The 25,711-nt window shown below is 45.8% G+C and overlaps 1 protein-coding gene across 1 annotated transcript in view; it reads right to left on the reverse strand.

The window, feature by feature from the left end:
• The window catches only part of LRCH1 (leucine rich repeats and calponin homology domain containing 1), a 55,033-nt gene extending 32,236 nt beyond the window's left edge, over nt 1–22,797 (reverse strand). The window contains 3 exon segments of the mRNA XM_078616650.1: nt 1,565–1,691; nt 5,277–5,421; nt 22,425–22,797. Of these exon segments, the coding sequence (XP_078472776.1) occupies nt 1,565–1,691; nt 5,277–5,421; nt 22,425–22,761 (609 nt within the window). The 5' untranslated portion in view covers nt 22,762–22,797.
• Between the last annotated feature and the right edge of the window lie 2,914 nt (nt 22,798–25,711).

Below are 25,711 nucleotides of genomic sequence, written 5' to 3' on the forward strand. Positions count from 1 at the left end.
CTTGCTACCGTGGACACAAAGACACAGAGGGAGACCATCACAACGACGCGCGGGCACACACACACACAGTAGAGGTGGCGGATAATGCACATACGAGTGTATAGGTACGTTTGGACACCAAGGTACCCATGGAGGAAAATGAGCGATGTGGCAAAAGGAACGCGAAGAAAAACACATGGAAGGGAACATGATGGGCCACCGGGGGCCAATGCGAACTGGAGTTCGACACGGCAATGGTGATTGCTGACGTTATCACTTCGCTGTTCCCGTCTGGTTTTCTTTGCAGCACAATTCATTTTACAACGCGTGTGCTCTGAAATGAATTTGCCAAGTGGGGTGGGCACAATAAAAGCATTAATCGCTGTGACAACAATGGCTCCGTTTGAAGAGTACAACCAAAAAATAGCATCAAGATGACGGATTTATGGCATGCTCACGTCTGACCAGGCGTAATCCGTGCTTAGCGTGCTGTCCGGGAAACGTAGCACTCATTTATATTTGCTGTGCATCGAATCCACTTCTGTCAGCCGAGATGCTGTTTATTGAACCTCTCTGTAGAGAGGAGCAGAGCCTTGCGCAGACATTTCCCGTTTTGAACGCTGCCTGTGCGGCGTCACAACGGATCACGCCGATCACAGCCCAACGAACCTCCAATGAAACCTTTCTCCTAGAATTCTACTCATCCAGCGATTGAAATACATGACATGACAAGGCTCTGCTTTCCCACCCTGAGGCCACCCCGTTATGTCCGCCAAAGGAAGCGGCGAAAGCAGAAACTTATCACTTTAAAACGCCTCCGTTTGTTTTGCTGCAAGTAATTGTTGTTTGTTAGAGGGCACAGTTAAAAATAACACTGGAACGCTAAGTAAGCACCACATGCAAAAGAGCGGAAAATGCATGCAAGGAATTGGTAACTATGTGAGACACTGCCTCTGTGGCTGGTTTGGGTCTGCCTTGTGCATTGCCTTTGGGACGTTTACGGAGATCAATCGTTGGAACTTGTGGGGATTGACGATTAAAATAAGGTTTTGCACCTTGGCAAAATTTATTATTGATTTTAATGAAAGCATTGACATGACAAGAGGCAGAATAAAGTGCTGTCCATGCAGCGCTGATGTCCTCCCTGAATGCTCAAGCTGTATTTCAAACCGTAAAATATAATATTTTCTTAACTTTAAGCTAGGACGGCTTAACCTTCGCTGCACCTGCTGCAGGTGCAGAGATTAAAGTAGCGATGCATTGTGGGTAACTGGTTGGGGAAGTGAGGTGGTGGGGTGTGGGCACGACAACTCCCTGTGAGCGTGTTCGTAGCCCGAGTCGGGAATTGCGAGTGGGAGTTAATAAGACGAATCCAGCAGACGCCGACAAACCAAGAAATAAGAGAGGCAGGCGACTGTAAATGTGAACAGTGGTTGAATAGATATGTAGACAGATTTGTTAGCTGGCAGAGACATATTGAAATCGGAAAAAATCACCGCCTCTTTCAAGAAACTAGTCCATGTGCGCAGACCACACATTTTTTTACTTCTTGCGACCACCTGAGATGGCAAACGACGACACTCACCAGCGCCGAGAGCTCCTTCAGTTGCCCGAGCTCCTCGGGCAGTGACACCAGCTTGTTGTTGCTGGCATTGAGAACCTGCAGTGGCAGCTTGCACAGGTAGGGCGGGAGCGTCGTCAGCTGATTCCGGCTGCAAAACCAGGGCCGAGATCGAAACGGGAGAATTTCGTTTAAAACTTTGGGGCGAAGAATGAAACAAGTACGGAGCGCGTAATCAAAAGCAAAACCACCGTGCCAGCAAAAACACATGTGCGAGACAGAATGTAATGTCATGGCCAGAGGCCTCTGTGAGACATGTCAAATGTGAGTAAAACCTTTCTTTCTATGTGCCCAGACAATTCTAACTACCCCCTCGCAGCTATCCGCAAACACAATTTGTCTCCAACGGCTGGCTTTTGCATTTAAGACGGTACCGCGACAACTCAAAAAGACTGCAATATTAACGGCGATAGTTAAAACATCTGGAATGTAATCGTTATTTAATATTTTAGACACACTTCCATACATGCCGTAAAATCTCAAAAGCACAAGGACACACAAAGGTTTTAACTAAAAACATAAAAAAATGCACTGCCTTAAAAGGAAAAATGTATAGGATAGGTGACGTTTTTGCCAACGGCCCCTTCTTCATAACACATTTATTTATGTGGTCAGTTATAAGTGAGGAAGGGTGATGCATCAGAAGGGCCACTGTCCTAAGTATTGCAAATTATATAGTTTAAAACACGTAGGCTTTTCACGACCAATATCATCCATAATATAGCTTTTTTTGGGCTAGATCGTGTAAATATAAATGTGTCGTTAAACCCGCCACCACCCAACAAAGCCAATTAGTAAGGTTTGTCACGTAAACAGAACATGCCAATTTGTTACCAGTACAGCACACTGGTGTGTCGGAGAGAAAATCCACAACATTTACAATCTTGCTCTCCAACACACATTTACAATCTCAGCAGATTGTAAAATTTGTGGATTTGCTCTCCAACACACCGGTGTGCTGTACTCGTAACGAACTGGCATGTTCTGTTTCCATGACAAACCTTACTAATTGGCTGTGTGGGGTGGTGGCGAGTTTAACAACACATTTATATGTACGCGATATAAAAAAAACCCGATGTTATGGGCAAATGATATAGATTTCTCTTTTAAGGTCAGTGTTATTCATGAATGTGTTGGGTTTTTTTTTTGCTATTTGTGCTTGTGCACCACCAGACAATATAGTATCACCAAATAATTTCTGAATATATCTCTTCCTGCCATTTCCTGCCTCTAAGGCACATCCGGCAGGATTAATGTAAGAAAGGCATCAAACAGGAAACAGCGATAGTAGATTCCATACTCCAGTAGCGCCGTCTAGCAGATGGTGGACATGCTTGATGCGAGCGTGCAATACGATGAGAATTTCAGCATTGCCCCGTGGCCTCTCTCAAGCGCCAGTGTAATGTTACTCCTGAACGCGCCATGACAATCGGGAAAAGAGGTTCTTGCTCGGCTGAGTCTGCGAATACTTTGGGAAGATACAATCTGTTCGCCGATGGAAAAAAATCAACAAAGAATGCACCCTATTTTGTCAAATCTCGGAAGCTAAGCATGAATGCACCTGGAAATTTCTTAGATGGTAGACCAACCATGCACACAACTGGCGTCATAGGCTGCTACGGGCTCACGTCAAAAAAACAATGGTTGTACTCTACCATGCTCCCAATGTCTACGGTCCCTGCTCTCACCAACCTGTACTGACCACCATGGTGATATTTGGTCGTCAAATAACAGTTCGGACCCACATAGCATGGAGAGGCCATAATGCAGCAGTGGATTGACAAACGGCTGTAGGTGTACAATCTGTTCATTTGGCAAGAGTGGGCAAGTGTCCAAATCCAGCCTTAACATGGGCTCACAATGGCCTCCTACAGAGGGCATCATGGGGTCTTTTATATATCGACTCAAGCAAGCAGATGGTTGCTTACAGTGAATCGTAAAACATCGTTAGTGTACAGTTATATTGGACTGACATTTGTTTTGAACCCTGGACTCACTGCTGCGCAAGCCACACATTTAAAAGGACTTCTCTTTCACATGTCCACATAATAAATTATGTCTCCGTCACGTAAAAATATATTTGGGTTTCCCAGACCAATATTGTACATGCACAGACCCTTTGGTAACTCCACCGCTGCATGAGGGACTCCCAACGTTATTGTCAATCGTGAGTGTTATTTGTACAACAAAACTTCGCTGTACTCTCCAGATTACAAGACTCACTTTCCTTCTACTTTAAAGCAAAAGTCAGGGGAGGCTGTCTTATAATGTGGTAGGTGTCTATATGTGACCAGATTCGTATATATATATTTTTTATAGCCAGTGGGCAGGAGTCTGGGGTGCCTCTTACTTTTTGAAGCATCTTAAAATACGGAGAATACGGTGAACATATAAATCACTAAGACATATGTAACTGTAACCACACACCCAATGTCCCAGCACACAGGTCCACATCGATTGTTGTGATAATCAGCGATTGTTGACTCAACTATATTTTTTATTTTACCAGATAAATCCCACTGAGCTATACAGCTCTTTTTCAGAAATGATAGTTCAACCAAGTGGCTCATTATGTGGAAATTTATAGCAGCGACTATGGGGAGAGAGAGAGACATGCAAAAACTCCAGATATACAGTAGGCATCAGGGTTGGGATCGAACCCATGACCTCCTGTATACCCGGCGAGGTAGTTAACATCTCCTAGCCACCGTGGCGCCCCCAGATTGCACTTTCATGGAACTAAGTGGCACTATCATGGAACTAGATTGCACTTTAATGGAACACAGTGGATGGGAGGTACATGGTTAATACAGTCAGGAACATTTCAGTTGTACACCCTCGGTCTCCACACACACAAGATCGACCCCGTATGGCAGTAGTCGAATTTCTCGTCGACATCAACGGAGACTAAAGCTCAAGTGAAACCGTGCACCTCTCCTCCTGTAGCACCGCACAATTGCTGTTGCACGTTGCTCTGTTTATCATGGGCTGCAACAAAGAGACAATGATAACGTTGCACATGGCTCTGCACAGCGCACGTTTGTTTTGTTGCACATTCGACACCCGTTTTGATTGGCTGGAAGGGATCAGGTGATCAACGACACACCTAAAATGGCTGTATATTAATATGAATATTACAGCGTGAAGATGTTTTACTAGAAAAATGTATAAAAAATTTAAAGACACATGTACTTATCTTAGCTATTTACCTTGGTATTTTTGATGTGCATATAATTAACTAAAAATGTCTCGTTATTTTTGTTACATTTATAGGCCGATGACATAACTTTATCAGGACCGAAGCTCCCACAAGGACATGCGGGAGGGTGTATGGCACAGTTTGGTGGCAGCTACCGTAGTGTGCGGTCGTGTTGCTACGGTTCTCTGCGGTGAGCACAATGTCTTTAAAATAACGGCGTTACGCCTCTAAATAAAATGTATGCCGAACTGCTTGAGCGTTCCGAGTTTCAGCGGTGAACGGGATACCCCAACCCTGCAACTTGCAGATGTCTCGGAACGGGAGAGGGTTGAAAATGTCTCAAGTGGTACAAAAGAGACGCGAACAAATTGCAGCCCTCGACGCGGAATGTCGCACGGAAACATTGGAATCACGTGAACAAAATCGAGGACGGCAGAGGAGAGGCGAGTAGTGGCACGCGAACGCTCGGGCCCCCACCTGATGTTGAGATACGTGAGCGAGCGAAGGTTGACGATGGCCTCGGGGATGCTGCGGATGCAGTTGTGGTAGAGCACGAGGCTCTCGAGAGACACGAAGTGGCACACCTCGAGCGGCACCTCGTTCAGCCTGTTCTTCGACAGATCTGTAGAGGGGGGTGGGGGGGGGCGCGATGGCGAACAAAAAAAAAAGACGCTCAAATCCCGGCGAGCGCACGGGCCCCGATCTCGAAAAAATTATTAGAGTTGAGAGCTAGTGGTTAGTATTCGTGCGGGGGAGGCTTCCTGAGAAAAGCAGGTACGTATGTATGTGTGTGTGTATGTTGAAGTTCTGTCGCACCATACAAAGCCGACCGTGCTCATCGGAGGTGAGGGGGAAGAATCTATCTGTACGGAAGTTTGAGCATTATCCCCTCCGTACTCGTGGCTTATCCCTGGGCACTTAAATTTCCTCCCAATGCAGAAATCTCTTGCAAAGGAGTCTTGAGACACGCCTGTATTGCTTTCTATCACGTAAAAATATAAAAAAAAAGTAAATAAAAGAAAGTTGGAGAAAATAACACAACACTGAAACAACTGAAAATCAAAAGCCAATTGTGGAAGGTACAAATTCAATGCTCGAGTGGTGCCTTGACAACCCGCAGGACTAAAACGGGACCGACGCAAGTGTGACGTGGCTCACAATACGTCGGCAATGATCTGCACAATGTTCACGTTTTTGGGTCTCGGGGAGGCGGCTTTTGAGATTTTTTTACAATGTTTTTATCTTCTGCGATCCTCCCCAAAACCCTTAAATTAAACGTGAGAAACGGTATATCTGCCCAGATTAATCTATAGGGCACACACTGTACCAACTGTGGATGTTTTGCGCGAATAAAGGTAAGCACCTATCCCACCGACAGCAAGCAACTCATTACTCGCTCTCACATTCTCAAAACAACAACTACAAACCCCTTCCTCTGGCCCGATACTGCCCAGAAATCTACGTTGTGCCCTTTCTTCCGCTTGATCGCGCCGTTTTCGCAGGCGTTGTGTACAACCACCCCACCGCCTCAGCTAAATCATCATGAATGAATGATGGAGAACAGGTTCAAATGAAAGGTGAACTTTGAACAATTGTTGTGGATTTTTTTTTGTTCTGGTGCAATGTGGTGTGGGGAGGAAGGAGGGATCAGTGTCGGATATTACGATCTAGTCAAGCTTCTAAGGAACACAGCTGTTTCCGAATCCTTTCCCAAAACAACGCGAGCGGATGGTGAAGAGCTTCTAACAGTGGCACACAGTGGCACGCACGAACACTTCTGCAACAAAGCCTTCCAATTATTTTTTAGGGAATTAAATTGAAATCTCTGCTCCAAATCACAGTAACAGTATCCCACGGACACTTATAGTTAGTTTATGAAAGTGTTGTGAATTCTGTGCGCATCAAGGAATTTAAATTAAGCCATCACCCCAGCCTGATAATTTTATAAAGTCTTGTGATTAGAGTCACGATGATTCAATACCAAATTTGTATCACTTCCTATGGAACTCGGAGCATGCATGTATGTGTACGCAGAACTTTAGTAGGTACGCAGCCAACCGTGCTAATCGGAGGTTCGGGGAGGGGTGCTGCACAATCGCATCATGTGCTTAACAATTGATATGAATGAACGAATCAATGGACCATGGCGATTCCACTTTAGTTTGAACACATGCATAACCCACTCTTTTATTATGGGGCACCTTAGTAGTTACTCCACAAGCTTTCTCTACGGCGCCTTGAATTGTAGCAGCAATCCAAAGCAGTGGGCTTCACGGCTCTGCAGCTCCCTCGGTGAATGGGCACACGAGCGGTATCGCTCCGTGGTGATATCTGCCACCCTCGTTAAGCAAACTGCGGGACTTCAACACCAAAGTTATCTGTGAGCTACTGTGGCTCCATGGAGGACTGAAAAAAGGGGGCCGTTTGAGTTCCCCGGGTTCCACCCGTGATTCTGTGAACATGACTCTCCACCACAACCCACACAGCATGACATTAGAATTTCCATCCCAATGCGTTTGGTAAAGTTCATAAATAAAACTAAACTGTTTTTATTTTACTAGGTAAGGCCCACGAAGCTATGTAACTTTTGTTCTGAAGCAGCCTAACCACAAATGATAGCTCAACAAAGTGACTTATCGGGTTGGAAATTGATTGCAGCAAAATACTCTAAGCGCATGTTTATAAATGCGGAGGGAAAAACAGGAGGACCCGGAGAAAAATCCAAGTGGCCACAGAGAACATGCAAACTTCAAATAGAGGCATCAGGGTCGGGATGTAACCCACGACCTCCTGTAGACCAGGAGAGGTGTTTAACATCTCGCCACCGTGGCGCCCTGAAATCGAGGGAGGCGGCTGGAAAACTGCACTGCTAATGTGCTGTGTTCGAATCTGGGTTTCAATCACCTACGATTAAACTCGTTGCAAGTTTAGGGAATTGCGGGCCTCAGCCCCATCACTAATGACTGCACAAAAAAAGTCACTGCATTTAATTTTGTTCTGCACTTCACCGGAGGTAAATTACATTTCTGGGAATTAAATATATTAGTTTGACCAGTCATGCTTAATAATCTCATCGCAGAGTGTATGGGAAAGTGTCCTTTCTTCTGTTTGAAGGATACAAATTCCACTTGAAGAATCTATCATAAATCCTGTGAAAAATGTCTTCCACGGCTGTTGCCCTACACGTGGAGTGATGCACCGCTCTGTAATATTTCAGAACGGATTTCTTGATCTGTACTTGACGTTAAGAGCACAATTGGAATAAACAGAGCCAAAGACAAATCTAAATGAAATTACATTTTTTGAAAATGCAGAGAGGTTTGTAAACATAACACCCACATTAATGATAGGTTCTGCTCTCATGATAAGAAAGCCTTGATTGCAGTACACTGACAACATTCAGCACTACGGTTTCATGCACAAACATAACCCAAGCAACGGGCTTGTAAACGCTCAAGATCGCAGCAATGAAAGAAAAAAAATCGTATTGACCTCATGTTAAACGGAATAAGAAATCCCGGGTTTTTTCAAAATGATAAAAGGATTTAGTCATTGTCACTTAAGAGTAAGAATTGACATTTCCTGCAGACGCCAGTTGACCAAACCATTATCTGAGTCAAGATGAAAAAACATGCAATTATTTTGATTAAGCAGTTATTCATTGCAAAAGCTCACTGAAGCAGCAACTTTACGCTAGAGCATTACCCTTTAGTTTTACGATCTAATAATGTGAATTTAGAGAACTAAGGCTATGCGCGATTAAACAGAAAAATTAATTACCCAGAGTTGATTTCTAATTTCTTGTCGTTAAACCATGTTGACCAGTGACCGTATATGTCGTGTGCTCTCAAAGGGCCTCTCAAAGTGAAACACAATAAATGTTAATCGGGGCATCAGCTGTGACGCCCCCAGATAACATTCTGTATGGTTGTAGATAAAAGAGTCAAGAGCCTGTACATAATTATTCTGAGACACGTCAAATCGCACCACATCTCTTTCTAAAGCACCTCTCGAAACATGCAGGCTTTGCTTCTTTAACCAAGATTTTATCATCGAGAACAAAGAAAACATTGAGTTTGTTATTGTTTCCACTTGGGCAACACAGCCTGTTGGCCTAAATCTCTCTCTCTCAAATGCAGCCTTGGCATGTTTCATAAATGTTTCCAGGACGCACGACCAAGTGGCGCCTTTATCTCCAGGTGATGCTCAGGGTAAAAGATCTAGCATCGCATGTCGTGTCTGTTAGGTTATGTGTGACATTTAAATCCCACTCTTCGGCACGAAGGCTTGAGACCAGAGGCCCAATACTCTCGCATTTCCAACACGCACAATTTATAGATGCCCATCCCACGCTAAACTTACATGCACCAGTTTCTCGTTACTGGTTGTTTTGCTGCTGTAAATTTATATAAATTGGCTACACATGCATGTAGACAAACACAGGCTGTGTTCATGGGATAATGATAATATAAATTAAAGCAAGCCATAAGCTTAAAACCTCGTGTTGTGAGAACTTTGCAATGGTGAGGGCACTGCAATATAAATCCGGCGGCTTGAGTTTGATTCTTGGTGGCAGCTAGGATCAGTGGCAAGTGATATCTAAACTGGTCATACACCCCCCCTCATCGCCCCTTCACCACATCCCACACGGACCAGTTTGGTGAAATATGGTCAAACAAAAAGGGTGGGTGAGGCCTTCATCCAGTATAGGATGACAAAGGGTTAAAACATAAAACATATTTGACTATTTTTATCTTCTCAATGTTCCAAGAATGCTGAAGTATATTCGGCATCATAAAAAAAACACCAACGCAGTTTTAAAAATGGCAATCTGCAAACCCTCACACTCATACTGCAAAGCAGTCTGCGCTGTTATTCAATACAATCGCACTGACGCACGCACGCTGGCACGAGTAACCGGCCAGCCACGCTATTAAATTTGGCACAAACACTCGGGCGGCTCGGCTGCCATGCCTCCCTCGGTGATCCGCTTCAAATCGCAGCGCACCTGCGAAGAGGTCGAACGAGCACACTGCCTTGGGAGCGAGGCCGCAGGACGGAGGCGGCGCGATTGAAATTCGTCGCCGCAACGTCTACTCGGTGAAAACACGTGCGTGCACCCTCGCGACCCACTTTGCTGCCATGGCCACGGGTGCGAGCGCGCACGTCAGCGGTGCCAATAGCGGGGGGGGGGGTATTCAAATCACGCGCGGCGATTCTTCTCCCAAACCCACGCAACTCCCACGCAGGCCCAACACCCCCTCCATGCCCGGCTACCCTCCCCTTTCCTTGTAGGAAACACCGGTCGGTCGCGTTGTGCTGTGCGCCTTGTCAGACAAAGGGCGAACAAAATATTTCACCGGTGCAGGGCGGTGCGCTCCGGCCGAACAGAGCGAGCCATGCTGCTTGCTCTCCGCTGAAATGCGACGTTGAACTCGACATTTTGGTAACCCAATTTTCACGTGAAATTTCAATAACAACAACAGCGGTTTGAAGTCGCACGACATCGATGCAATCGCATCTCAAGACGTTTTCTAAAAATGCTAAAACTATATGGGAGTAGAAGGCAGGAGAGGTCAGGATGGGAAAACATGAGGAGAGAGAATAACGTGTCCACTGCCTGGGACGAAGAAATCTGGGCCCAACACAAATAACAATTATTCCCCAACCCCCTCCTGGAACATTAAAAAAGATTTTTATCGTAGTCATTTGATATAAAATCGCAAAGTAAATTTTTAATCCGAGTGTAAAGTATTGAACATGCACGGGTGTTGCGTAATTATAGGCACTGGCATTGGCAGCGAGCCAAAATCAAGCCGTAAAGATTCTCAAAGTAAAAAGGTCTCGGAAATCCCACGAGCAGCAAAAAAAACACGCGCGGCGGTGGCGATTTGTCCTGGAACGTGGCACGGTGTGAATTTTCACTGCTCTTTTCACAGCACGTTTCTGCTTGGCGGCGGCAGCGCAGCAACACATGCGAGGCACTTTTTAAAAACGCAGAGGAAGTGGGCGGGCGGGGGAGGACAAAAAACTCGCAGTAACAAAACAAAACCAAAAGAAGGCAACGGCACGCGGTCGTTATTTTCGCCGAGCGTTCATCACTGGGCTGCAGCGGGCGGATCGGTGTTTGCCGTGACCCTTTAAGGACGGGAGCGCTGGCGGCCGGGAGCGCTGGCGGTCGGGCGGGCACCGCACTCATTTCCTCGTCCTGGACGGGAAACGAACCGGGGGGCCAGGGCCGGCCGGTGAGGGCGGTAAGAGGCCCCAGAGGCGATGACATCACCTCTCACAGTGACCGAGTGCCGGGGCAATGGCAGTAACAAGAGTTGGGATTTTTCTTTGCGTTTTCAGAGGAAACTAAAATTAGGCTCTTGTTCACGTGGTTGGCTGGATTCAGTTGTCCGTAATGTACAATGTGCATGCAAGATATAATAATTTGATTGAGGTGTATCTGATCATTTTAATAATCTGTCTTCCACTAACATTACATTACACCCCAGGTTCTGTGTCGGCAAAATGTGGCAGAAAAATTAGCCGATTCAAGAATCTTTTTTTAATCAATGGAGGCTGTTTTCTCAAAGGAAGTCTTTTAACCTACTCAGGCTCATCCCCAGACATGCCACGAGACTCCAAAATGTGTTTACTGCGCGTTCTACATCCATGCCTAGTCGTGGTGCATTCAAAGACGACTTTGAATGACAACCATGTTGTCGGTCGATCACATTGTGCTTGGATATTATACACTGCTGGCAGCCGAATGTTTATGAAGCTCACTTAAATTTCCTGAGGGAGTATAGCTTTTTGTGTAAACAATTCAATCTACCACTCCTTTTAGTCTAACTCGGAGCAGTTGCTTGAATTGTTGTCAAAATTAAACGCACCAGTTGGTATCACTTGTCCGTCTTCACTTCACGGATCGCCGGAATTGGAGTAAAGCATCTACGAAACAACAACGCAGAGTTGGGATGACCGAGGTGAAGCGCACGTGCACGCTGGCCGGTCTCAACCACGGTGTGTCTCTGTTGACTTTGTGCTGCTGCCTGCTCTGCCGGCGAGGCGTCAATACGAACACGTGTTAGGACTCGGCCTCCTCACAGTGGGAGCTGTCTTCGTGATCAAACCAGACAAGAACCACCCGGGTCTTCAATGACACGGCCTTAAAGAGAAGGTAATGCGCCAAGGCAACCCCGTTGCTTAGGAGGGGTAGGGCCAACGGGAGAGGGATGAGACGGCACCTCTGAGGGATCCTGACACTTGGCCTAAGCAGCCAGGCAATGTGCCACATCACTCGCCCCGAGCTAGTTAAAAATAAGTGAAATAATAACGTACATTAACAGCAACACCAAATGACAATCATCACATTGATTGCGGAAGCTAATGAGCGGGACCGGATTAAGCCTGGGCTAACGCCTAGATGGCAGGACTTGTGCGGTGGCTAGGGTTACTTAATTAACAGGCTTGTCATGTTCATCATGGTTAACACAATTGCTATGAAATATTTAAAATGTAACAATGCCAGCTTTGAAGAGGCATCCTAGATAATTGCAGGAGTTCTTAATCAAGCTTCGTTCGCCGGAGATGGCAACAGATGGCATTAATGCAAGCTGCTTTGGCAAGCGTCAGCCTCTGCGTGCCAGATTGAGAAAAAAAAACTGGAAGAAAATGTGCCAGTTGTTTTTTAGCCCCACTTAGAAAGATGAGGTCAAAACCCAGCATTCCTCGTGCCTGACAAGAGAGTCACAAGATCTCCCACCGACCAATCACAGATGATCTGTGTGATGCCAAAACAGCCAATAATATAAGTTAATAATATTAACGAAAAAAGGGAAGGTCTGGCAAGTGAAAGAATATGAACAATTGTGACTACGTGTACACCATCAAAAATGTGCTACAAAGCTTTTGGGACACACACCTTTCCTTAACGTTGATCATGGGCACATTTTGCGATTCTGGATTCTCAAAGATTATTCTCACATTTTGATATGCAGAACCACAGCTCGGTTTGAAGAGCATTTTCGGATTGCGTCATCGAGAAAGCAAGCAGCCATGAAAGCCTTAAACCATTAACCCATAACAACCCTGCCCTCAGCACTGTGGATGAATAACAATAAAGGCTTTGAAGGAATTTAAAAAGGGGAAAACTGCCAAATTCTACAGAGGATAAGCGAAGTGGCAAGACCTCACTGAAAAACCAAGTGCTACCTCCTAAGCAGACATTTATTTTTAATGCCAGCATTTTATCCTCCACATTTTTAACCGATTGTGTTCCTAAGAGCATTGTTTTATGAAACTGAGTATCCAGTGCAGCTGACCGCGTTAGAAACTAAACAATGTTTAATTTTACTAGGTAAGGCAGACTGAGCTATACAGCTCTTTTTCAGTAGCAACCTGGCCACAAATGATAGCTCAACAAAGTGGCGTATCACTTATTACAGCAAAATACTCTAAAACGCATGTTTCTAAACACGAATGGCTATCACAGAGTTACCTCCGAGTTCCCTTCAAGTGACTTTCTGGTCCACACAGTCAGGGGAACCACTTTCCTAAGCAGGCTCATCCATGAACTCACTACTCATCGATAAACACTTGGGAAACACGGCTTAAATTGCAGGCATCTGCCCAGATTCCGAACCCAAGAACTCAGAGGTGCCACATGAACACTCCGACCCGAGCCACCAGGGGCCTTTTCATGTGATGCCAGTGAAATGTATGGCCGATGCTGACGTAATATATTTCTAAATTGCAATTGTGCCTCGGCTGGTCAGGTCCCGTGGGCCCTCTCATTCTTGCCCTAACACCACGAAGAGTCCGCGTCGCCTGGCTCCTCCCCAAAAAATATCACCGATGCCATTTTCGAATCGAACTTGAGTCAAAGAACACAAATTTCAATTCCACGTGAGGACTCGTGAGAATCGCCCAGCTTTAGTTTCCATGCATGGGTTTTTTTAACTCTCTTACAGGCGCGCGCAGTTTGCAAAGTGAGAGGCATCGTTATTTTTAGACGAGCGTTCCAGATCAAAAATGGCGAGTATAATAAGACGTTTAATTGGTATTTGCATCATTTCAATGGTTTAAAATAGGGTCAGCCACAGACTCAAACTATTTAAAAATGCACAATAGATTTTCTAATTGTTAAAGTATTTTTATATTAATGGTTAATTAAAAACCAACGTCAATTCACATCACACCATAAAATAGATGTTACATTCCTGAAAACAGTGCACTGTAATTTCCAGCCTGCAACAATAGACAACGCAACTGTGCGGTCGGGCACACGGCATTCCGTAAATTAACACAGAAAATATTAAAATCACTATGGCATGTTACACAGCATTAATTACGTGCAGTTCTTGGGCACGCAGCCATGCAATGGCAAAACATCTTAAAGTGGCTGGTAAATATAATTCACGATGAGTACATGTGAACAGTCTTCATGCATGAAATTCTGCCCCCCCACACCCGTCACCACCTCAAAATGTGAGCAATGCAATAACAACCATGACCGCTGCACACTGCATCCTGCCGGGCCCTACTTATAAACCCGTGCATCGCCACACTACGCCACTACTGTACGCCCCACCAGTGATTCTGCTCACGTTCTTGACCCATATCCGTCACGTGCAGGAGCACCGATTAGAATCCCGCTGCAGAACCCTGGGCAAAAACGCCGCTCCATTAATTCCGCAGGAAGAATATATGTGAACGCAGATGATAAGGCGACATTCACTGCAGAATTTAAGAGTGAAACGATTGATAAACATGCAACATGCCGATGCTGTGTTATTTGTCCGAACAACAGGCGGCATTATTTACACTTTTATAAAACCTGCCAAGTCAAAAGTTAAATTACACAACCCTACAATGAACAGCATTTGTTACCACAATGGTGAATTGCGCCAAAATAATTGAAAGGTGCAAAGACCTTTGAGTATTGGTTACATACCAGCACACTGAAAAAGCAATTGACTTAATTTGCCATAATTTAATTTCAAACCGCTTATTACACAACAGTGTAACATGCCTAACCTAACATTGTGCTGGGTTTGAAAACCTATTTCAATGTCTTTATCTGTACGGAGCATATTGGTTTTACGTAAAGTGTCTATGTAAAAGCACTTAATGTCCAGTTTTTTTTAAAACCTTTTGACCGCTGCTCCTGTGCGCAGAGAACATGACCTTATTCTTGTAGTATCTTATCGTTGCAGGAACAATAAAAAAAACCCATTCACAGCAGTTTCAATTCATTTTATGGGAGGTCACAACCATATTGGTTTGGTCCTAACAGTGTGTGTGGATTGATGGCCGACAAAAGAACTTGCATACACCCATTACCTACTTGAGAACACAATTATATTTTAAGCTGAGAAAACGACCAATGTGTGGCCTTTTGAAAACCACAAGGAGGGAGGAGGCGAGCCGTCTTAAAACAGGAACTTCTCTTCTTTTGGCCTACGGACTCAAATGCCATTTGTATGACATAAGCCAAAGAGCCCGAAGACACAAATATCTTTTAAAGAAATGATGCATAGCATTTCCATTCAAAAAACACACTAGTTCAAATTCCTATCAGCAGATACAAAGGCAAAGATTCCCGGTATAGCCTTGGCAGACTTATGGGGCGAGTGCTGTTGGCAAGCACCTATCAAGGCCGACACGGCAATGAGGTTGTGTGGCCAGCACCACGCCCGGCCACCTTTGTCTCCTCAGTTGCGATATTTACACACCGTACAGAATACTCATTTGCGGCAAAGTCGACCGAAGCGAGGCCCAGGACCGGTTTAGATAATCGTCACTGGTGATGGTCACTGGTGTTGGTCACAAGCGGGAATCGAACTCGTTTTGCCGGGTTTGCACCACTGTGCACCAACCGCTGTCAGCAGATACACACACAAGCCCTGACATTATCCGCGTATTCAATTGTTTTTATTTCAAGATGGTACTAAGCAAAGCCAAGGCAGGAACTATAAGTGTGATAATCAAATAAACATTTCAGTACAGGAGATTGTCCAAATAAAGAAACAAAAACGAGACAGAATCGTAGGAGGAATTTATACACAAAGCTAATATGGCGAAGACCGCCTTGCATAAATAGAGCATCAGACAACTACGATTCTGAAAAGACAGTGCGGCTAATAAAAAAAACACACAACCAAACTTGAATTTTTCATGACCTGTCAACGACGATAGAAAACGCCTGCAGGTCTGCATCAGCAGTGCCCAAGGGACGACTCAATCGCCTGCCAGGTTCACACGTGAGCGAGCACGTGCGCAGCATTCAAAACCGATTTCTCCACCGACGACGGCGGCGGCGGCAGTGGCGCACGGGCGAGGAGCAGAACGAGCGAAGGAAGCACGGGCATGTGTTTTTTAAAACATCTTTTAAAAGAACTGGACACTGGCTGCCATTTTAAGAGGAAGCCCGGGTTGACCTTGCGCATCCTAAGCGGTGAAAACACGGCCGCCGTGAAAGCATTTACATCCTCGTCAATTTGGCCTGGGCACACATGTCCAGCGGCGCTTGAGATCCACGATCTGCCAGCGGCGACACGTATAGTCAATGCCACACCAGGCACGAGGCTGCGTCGTGCAGATTTAACTTTGCAGCAATGGACTTTTAAAATCTGACATTTTATTTGTCCTGGAGGGAATCTGATGAGCTATAAAGCTCTTTTTCACAGATGTCCAGTAGAAGAGAGAATTTGTAACAGTAAAAAAACTGTTATTGTATTTTTTAGTTTTTCCCTTAATTATATTGCAAATGAGCGGTTGGCGGTGTCATGCCATGAGATTGAGAAATTCCCATTTGGAACAAGTGCAGTAAGCTGTGCATCATAACCTCTGTGTTAGAGAACAGACTCTGGAAGATGACGTAACATAAGTCTAAGACCCCTTTAATACCCTATTATCCCCTTTCAGTGATGCACCAATTCAAATGCTCTGCTTACAGAGGTATTCATCAATGGTGAGCTAGAAATAACCTGAATTATGTCACTCAAGTTAAATTCTGGTGCTTTATGCAACGATATGGTGACCACGTTAAGACCAGAAACTCTAAGAACTACACGTACAAACCAGGTTTAATCACTCATAGCTGCCAAGATTAAAACCGGAGACCTCAGCAGTGCTGCCTCCCTCAAGTCCATCGGCTAGTTTATCTCAACGCTCCTTCGCAGCAATAGAATCTTCAACAGCGGAGCTGATGGAACTGCCGTAAACCGTCGCTTCGTATGACAAATGGGAATGCAGTGAACACTGCAGATTGTCCGACACGTACTCAGTATGCACACTACGTACGGGCAGAAAAACGCATGGCCTTTTCCGTTAACCTCATGAATTCCATCGTGACCAATCCGTATTATTTTTTCGACACGAACCTTTGTCGACTGCTAACATAACACATCATAGGTACAAATAAAATCTCTTGATAGCACGCTCAAAACGTTTTCTTAATGCAAAACCGCCTCCATTAAATGCCATTAGCTTTTCCAATGAAAGCAGTAAGAGTGCAGAATTTGTTTCAGAAAGTGCTAAATAACAGCGCTTCCTTTGCACGCTCGAGCTGCAGTTGCAAGCACAACCGCAGTTTCCACACTTCCCCGTGTCTGCTTTTGTGTGATAACTGTACGCCGATGTCTCCATAGCCACGTATGAACCGGCGATCACAACACTGTAAACGCGCTTGCCAAGTGCGGATCAGCTGACAGCAGGCGACCGAGGTTGGATTTCTCAGCTGCACTGTCATGTGGTGAGCAATAGATTCTACTCGATTCAAGCCCAACGGTCAGTGTCTCTTTGTTAAGTTAATGACCATGAATGTACAGGTTAAACGCACTTTTGTCAATCCACTGCTGGATGAGGGCCTCCCCCCACGCAATGTGGTGTTTTGGGGGTTGTTTGACCACACTTCGCCATGCTGGTTTGTGAATACGGACAGTATAGATGTGAAAGCATAGAAGTACAGTGCAACAATGATATTTACAGAACTGCCCTCTGCGGATGACCGCGCAGCACAGCGGCTACGACATGCAGGCATGCGTGGCGTTTGCCTATCCATGTTCAACCCCGCTTAGCTTCCGAGATCTGCCGATATCGGGCGCATTCAGGTTGACAAGGTCATAAGCTCAACGTTAAAATTGATTACGTAATCAAAATGTATGCAAATGACACGCGAACATTGCATTTTGGCTCACGGTTAATGAAACAATACCAATGAGAGAGCGATATTGAGGGGGGAAACAATAAAATACAAGATGGCAAGAACTAGGCAAAGAAAAAGAAATAGAATAAAATCCTCCAATGATGAAAATTCATTTAAACGTTTAATACAATGTGGGTTGGGGTTAATCATTGCAACACCGAATGGATATGCATTACCACCTTTAAGAAATGTCTACTGCTGACATGCCCCTATAATCTGACAATGGTTTGCTGGAGAATTGATCCCACAAGATTTTTTACGAGCAAGAGGGTCTTGCCTGCCCAAAATAGAGCGCTGCTCATCTCACAATGCCCTGTTCTCAAAGAGAAACCTCACGGAGGCAATTATCGCTACTGACGTCGCACGCATTGAATCACCCTTCCCCGGTGTCTGCAATGTTAGTGTTTCACCTGTCGAGAGAGCAAAATCATCACCCTGCAATGAATCAATATGCACGAGGAGTCAAACACTAACCTCTATTTGATTAAACTCGGCTTAATTACTTCTGGGTCAGCATTTCATTACTGTTAGAAAGAAGAATGTAATTTTTTTGAAATTCTAAAATCGCATGTGAAAATATATACCTGTGAATTAAGAGTTTGGCAAGTGAACTAAATTAAGGTCATTTGTGTTTGTTTAATCCAGTGTCAATATACGCCTTGGAATGTTTACTAAGTATTTAACTAGTTTATCACTGCCATGTGACATGAATTCATAACTTTGCTGCGAGCATGAATGGAAGACATTTAATTTTAAAACTGAAATTAAAACCCAGCGGTAAACAATTCATAGCGCATTTGACTTGAAAGGCACGTCAGCACACAGACCCATGACAGATGGGTAATATTCTCACACGAGAAACAGCAACTTATGACGTAAAGCCATGCACGCAATCAGCAAATCAACTCGATACACGTTCTGACGCTAAGATTAAAATCTTACCAGATGCAATCTACTCGTGTCTAGACCATCTATTACACTGCAGCTGCTATTGTGTAAAATGTGATAACGCCCACTAATCCATTGTCAAACAAGTGACGTTTACAGACTGGAAACGACGAAGGCCGATGCAACGTCCTTTCAGTGCTTTACAAAACCTTGAATTCGATCGTGAAATGCAACATACCTGAAGTAGTAGCTAGTACCTGAAGTAGAAAATATTAAATTAGGTGAAAAGTGAGCAAAGCAAACGTAGTTGCAATTATACTGAGATAAATCATGAGCAGTGCATGGATCTGGGAACAAACACAAATAAGACTTCCCATCAACCGTTAAGGAAGAGAAGATAGAATGTGGTCTTGGGCAAGACGAATCGCTAGACGGGATAATGGCCAATAGACAAGCCTACTGATGGCATGGCAGCCAACCGTGAGGATGCATCGGATTGGAAGGCCATCGCAAACATGGAGAGAGTGATGGATCGGCTCATGTGCTGGAGTTTGAGGGATTTTGGCATTAAAGGACCATTATAGATGGTGATGGTGTTCAGAGGTCTTTATCTAGCGGTGGAGAGATCATGGATGACGGGCATATGCACACGTCTGAATTCATGTTGCAGAGTACGTGTAAGAATTACATTTCCTGTAGTGGTACTGCAACAGATGACATTTGTAGACATCTAAGATATATAAAGAAGGAGTCAAGTCAAGCACAAACGAGTGAGGCATATTTCCCAGAAGTGCATGTTTTAAATGATAAAATAAATCAGAATTTGAGAAAAATCAGATGAGCTATGAAGCTCTTTTTCAGATGGTCTGCAAAAGGCCCAAGAGCTTTCAATAGCCGCCTTGCTGATCAGTTTAACATGTAGGCTAACTATCTGGAGATCTAAGCCACTTGGCGAGAATTTAACAGCTGTTGTCAGACACAACTCTCTACCAAGCAGGGTGGAACCGTCACTCCTGGCCCAGAACTCCTGGTCGAAACGAGCACCTCCTTTGGTTCATGTAAAGTTGGGAAACGTTGGCTTGTGAATATTAGTACTGCATTATTAAATAGCACCATCACACGTGGCAAAATAAGTCTTATAGCTGTAACCAGGAAGGGGAACTTTTGATGAATGGGACACATGTACTTGATGAAGGAGAACAGGTTACCACCAAGGCAGGCATTGCATTGGAGTGTGGCCCAGGGCACCAACTGCCAGAGCAGATATAGTAAACTCAGAGGTGGTGTGTTGGGTTCTAGCACAAGAAAGGTGATGGTGGTGGCATCATGCGTATTGCCTCCAATAACTTCCTGAGCTTATTCGGGGAAGTACCCACACAGCTCTGTAGAAACTAAGTCATAAGAAGTATTTTTTTTAAATTAACAAACCAGATAACTGCGCACAGCCAGAAAAAAAAAGGCACAAAGACATGCCACGGAACAGAGCAGGCCAACTCCGCGAGACAACGCATTACTCAATGGGGCCTCTCGATGGACAATGTGCCCTTCAAAGTGGCACGGACACCGCACCCACGGCGGAGTGGCTCTGGATGAAGAAGCGTCCCCGTCCTCCGCCTCGCCACACATTGGCAAGCGACAAAGCACCCGCCGCTGTGCCAGCGTTCGCTCGCCGCTTGCCACGCCGCCAACTCTCGGCTCTGAAAATTCGATTAAGCAGCGAATGAGATGTGACAGTCACGGCGAGCACAATTGCCGCATTATTTGCGCCGCTGCTCCCTCGCGCCCTTTTACACAAGAGCAGCTCCTTGTGAGCTCGCCCGCACTGACTCTTTCCTCCCTCTGCCGCTCGCAAACTCCAGTCGAGTGTGTGTGTGTCTGTGTGTGCGTCGGTCGGCACTGCGGCATAACGGGACGAACGGAACCACCATCAAAAATATAATAAAAAGCGGCCAAAAAACTGAAAAGTCCACACACGCGATGCAATGGGGTTTGAGAGGCGAATCAGTTTTGGTGGCGCAGCATACTAGTCCATCAAACGCTACTCCGATATGCCAATTCACGGGCCACTACGACTACAACGACTTGCCCTACCACTGACACGAACTCGTAAAACAACGAGACAACAGCCACCGATTCGAGCCTTCTCAATGACCCCCCCCCCCACCATCTATAAACCAACTCGCCAACCAGCCATGAGTACGCATGATCTTACTCCAACTAACCATGCAGCTACTAGCCCTTACCCTGACCCTGACACGACGCGTAAACCTAACCAACTGGCCAAAGAGATGCAAGGGACTAAACCCTCCCCAATGACCCCAACGCGAGCCAACCAGACACACGCACACACACTGACCCCGAGACGACGATACGGGGTTTCAGTTTTGGTGTTGACAGCGTCCTGACTGGGAGGACAACCCCCCACCCACACCCACCCCCATGATATCAGCTGTCTCGCACTTAGCCGTGCCATGGGATAGATATTCCCACGGCATGAATTACAATACAATCATAGATTTATAAAGCGTATCGACGCGACTACGTCTCAATATGCTGTACGAAAGCAAAAGTGTGTGGGGGGGGGGGTGATCATTGCAAGTGAGAATCGAGGACACTTTCAAGAGATGTCTTGAGCCTTGCCAGTGAGTGCCAAAGAGATGATAAACCAGTTGGCTGGCGGTGGGGATAGATTCCTTCACCAACCAGCACGGACTTGAGTGGTGATGTATGGTCCAACAACCCGCATGAGCAACACGGCGTGGTGAAGGCCTTCATACATCGGTGGAATGATAATGTCTGTAGCAAACAGGAGTTGAGATTGCCCGAGGCGGTGTGTGCGACATTGATTTGTGACATTTGTGTGTTTGCGTGATGGCTCGATTGGCCCGCACGCCGTGAGGTGTTTGTAGAGTTGAAGGTGGTAGAGGACATGGGGTGGACGTTAAGGCGGATGGAATGTCCGTTAGGACAGAGGTCAGAGTTCAAAAGGGTCGGTCATGGGCCTGGTCAGGGTCACGGGTCTCAGCGCAGAGTCATGGGCAAGGGGTTGCCATACAGAACCATGGATAGAACGTTCCATACAGTTGTGGGTAGGTGTTGCCATACAGAGTCATGCGTTGCCATACAGATTAATGGGTAGGGGTTGCCATACAGATTAATGGGCAGGGATTTCCATACAGATTAATCGGTAGGTGTTGCCATACAGATTAGTGGGCAGGGATTGCCATACAGATTAATGGGTAGGTGTTGCCATACAGATTAATGGGTAGGGGTTGCCACACAGAGTTATGGGTAGGGGTTGCCATACAGAGTTTTGGGTAGGGGTTGCCATACAGAGTTATGGGTAGGGGTTGCCACACAAAGTTATGGGTAGGGGTTGCCATACAGAGTTATGGGTAGGGGTTGCCATACAGATTCATGGGCAGGGATTGCCACACAGTCAGTGTAGCGGGTAGATCATGAGCGGTAGTGGTGAAGTTCAGGTGAGATGAGACGAGGCCATCAGGTGAGTCCACGGGGGGGGGGTGGTGCGCACTGACCGGCCTGCGTGGTGTCCGAGAGGTCGAAGTCGATGACGCTGGAGCGAGGGAACTCCTTGAGCTTCCTGCCGCTGAGGTTGAGCGCCGCGGAGAAGAAGGCGTCTTCGAGGGCGCGCTCCGCGCTGCGGTGCAAGTGCGGGCCCTGCGACAGTGACGACTGCTGTTGCTGCTGCTGTTGTAGCTGCTGCTGCTGGTGGTGGTGATGGTGGAGCTGCTGCTGCTGTTGCGAGTGATGGTGGTGGTGATGTTGTTGCTGGTGGTGGTGGTGGCTGTGGTTGCCCTGTGGGGTGGCGTGAGGCGGGAGCTGGGCCGACATCGCCGCCGCCGCAGCCGCCATTTCGTCTCCTGCTCGGGGTTGGGCCGCGCCGCACTGCGCATGCGCGCGGCGCGGGCCCGCGGGCCCCGCTTAGAGCGGCAACGGCCGGGCGGCTGGCGGCGTCCTGGGGCCACCGCCACTCACCCACGTGTGGGTAGCAGCAGCAGCAGGGCGACGTTTCGGGGAGTGGCCCTCCTCCATAGCACTGTGGCATTGCAAAAAAATATAAAATAGAGCGACGTTTCGGGTAATGGCCCTCCTTCATAGCACTGTGGCATTGCATGGAAACATAAAATAGAGCGACGTTTCGGGTAGTGGCCCTTCTTCATAGCATCTGAGGACGGCTGCTTGCGTTGTGGCCGAAGCGTCGTGAGAATTGTATTTTATTGTTTAATTTTTATTATTTTATTATTCCCTTCTACGTGACTTTACCGAAAGAACCAAGAAGAAGCTACAGTTATAATTGATATGACTCCCATCCTGTTATAATGATACTGCTTCTGTTACAACACACATTCACTTTAAGATGTTTTCTTGTTCATGTTTTTTGTTTGTTGCGGTTGCACCCGATTCAAGAGCCGAATGGCTCACAGGGCTATACCTAATAAATTAACTTGAAATGAACTATATCACTATCAGATCTGGTGGTTATAACATACTCGTTAACCCATTATCAGTACCCTTATTACAGACAAATTCAGACCTTATTGGTCACCCCGTGCCCTGATAAATCTCAACGTTTATCCTACAAAGTCCCATCATAAGGGAGAAATGCAAACAAATAGACAACAAAAATGTGTTGCCCGTATTGACACGGCTGTACACCGTATGGACCTGAAAATGTAATTGCCCTGTACATGAATACGGGTTAAACCGTGTGGGCTGACAGCAATTAGAGCCCTAGTTTTCACACGGCAGTCCTGATAATAACACCGCTCCAGTGATAACGACAGTAACCTGTGTACACGTGCACCCCTTTAGTAAATCCACTGCTGGATGAGCCCCCCCCCTTGCTGGATGAGCCCCCCCCCCACTCCATCCTGAAGTCGTGTGGGAGGTGAAGGTTTCGTGACTTCGCTTGACCACGTGGCCAGTGCGGGCTTTGGACATTCCTGCAATGCCCTCTGCTGCCCGCCACGAATGAGCACAGTTATGGTGTACATCATGGGACCTCTTTTGTCAGTACACCTAAATATGAGAATAGGGTTTCCCTTTTTTTCTGGCAATAAAGAAAGCTGTCTCCGGTGTGGACCAATCAGTTTCAAAGACAATGCATATATTATCAGAGTATCTTCTTGGTTCTTTCGGTAAAGTCACGTAGAAGGGAAGTAATAAAATAATAAAAAATTAAACATAATAAAATAATTCTCACGACGTTTCGGCTACAACGTGAGAATTATTTTATTATGTTTTATTTTTTATTATTTTATTACTTCCCTTCTACGTGACTTTACTGAAAGAACCAAGAAGATGAATCCCTGCAGTCACGAAAGCTTTAAATCGAAATTTATCAGAGTATGTTTTTTTGCATTCTGACCACAAGTATTGTGGTTAATGCAGATATGATTCCTTGTAAATGGTTTTAGTTTGGTGTTTTAACATCTTAACACCTGTTTTGTTGCCAGCAAAAAGGGGAAAACCTATTCTCACAGTTATGGTACTACTTTGTTTTTAAGCGGTTGTGCTTTCGCTACGTTGTTCCCACCTGAAGAAGGATGCTTGTGTTGCGCCCGAAACGTCGTGATTTAATTTAGTTGTTTTCATTTATTTTATTTTTTACCTACGTGACTTTACCGAAAAAAAACAAAGAGTATGAATCCTTGCAGTCACGAAAGCTTCAAATCTAGAAGTTATGGTACTTTTTAAATGAGCTAGAAATCATTTATAAATGTCCGTTAAATCTGATCAGGTGGGCAGTAGGTCGACTCAGCCTTAAATGAGTACCTGGCGAGGTGTGTATACATCGACACCGGGGATACAAAGGCGGCCGGGCGACGTGGTGTTGGCCACCCACCCCCATCGTGTCTCGTTCCGACCTTCAAATCGGGGCTCGCTACCAGCACTTGCCCCAACAGTCTGTTGATGCTATCCGGGGGATCTTTGTCTTTGGTGAGCAGCAGAGGGCCAGTGTGGTGGAGTATGGCCAAGTAACCCTCTTAAACGCGCTCGGCGTGGAAAGGCGCTCCTAGCGGTTACATCTTCATCATAAACATGTCTAACAAACACTTTGAATGAACTCCCCTTGTCCGTTTCTAAATGCCCGTCATGGCCCCCTTTGCTCGATGTGAATAAACGTGGGAAGAAGCAGAAGAATTCTCGTTGTGTCTGTGACCACGTTGGTAGTGATGCTCGTTCTGGTGGGGGCATCATGCGGGGCAGCGCTCTGCCACTGAGTTGAATAGAATCACTTTGAGAGGAAACGAAACTCTTCTGCGTAGCCGTCAACCCACGCGGTATTCTTGTACAGGGAGATTTGAGTTTTCAGGGAGATTTGTGTGTTTCCACCTTGTGATGGGACTTTGTAGGATGAAGGTTGAGATGTATAAGGGCACGGGGTGACCAATGAGGTCTGGATTGTTCTATGATAAGTAAACACTGGTTAGTCTTACTCGTACACTATATTATCGTACCTTTATCGTGTTTTACACAATAGTTTTCTGCTTTTCCCGATAACTTTTTAAAATTTTCCAAAGTTTTAGTTGTTTTTCTCTCTCAAAACAACCTCCACGTCTTACTCCCCGGAGCATCTCTGAATCGGGGTAATAGTGTCAACAACGCGGCCCCGTAGGTCACTGTATCGTCACGTCGCGACATCCAGAGGACGCGGACAAACGCGATTCATCACGCGCGATATCGTCACACAGCGCACGATATATCGCGATATCGTCACGCAGCGCACGATATATCGCGGTATCGTTACACAGCGCACGATATATCGCGGTATCGTTACGCAGCACACGATATATCGCGA

The sequence above is a fragment of the Lampetra planeri genome, chromosome 51 (assembly GCF_965212315.1).
Source record: "Lampetra planeri chromosome 51, kcLamPlan1.2.h2, whole genome shotgun sequence".
NCBI classification, from domain to species: Eukaryota; Metazoa; Chordata; class Hyperoartia; order Petromyzontiformes; family Petromyzontidae; genus Lampetra; species Lampetra planeri.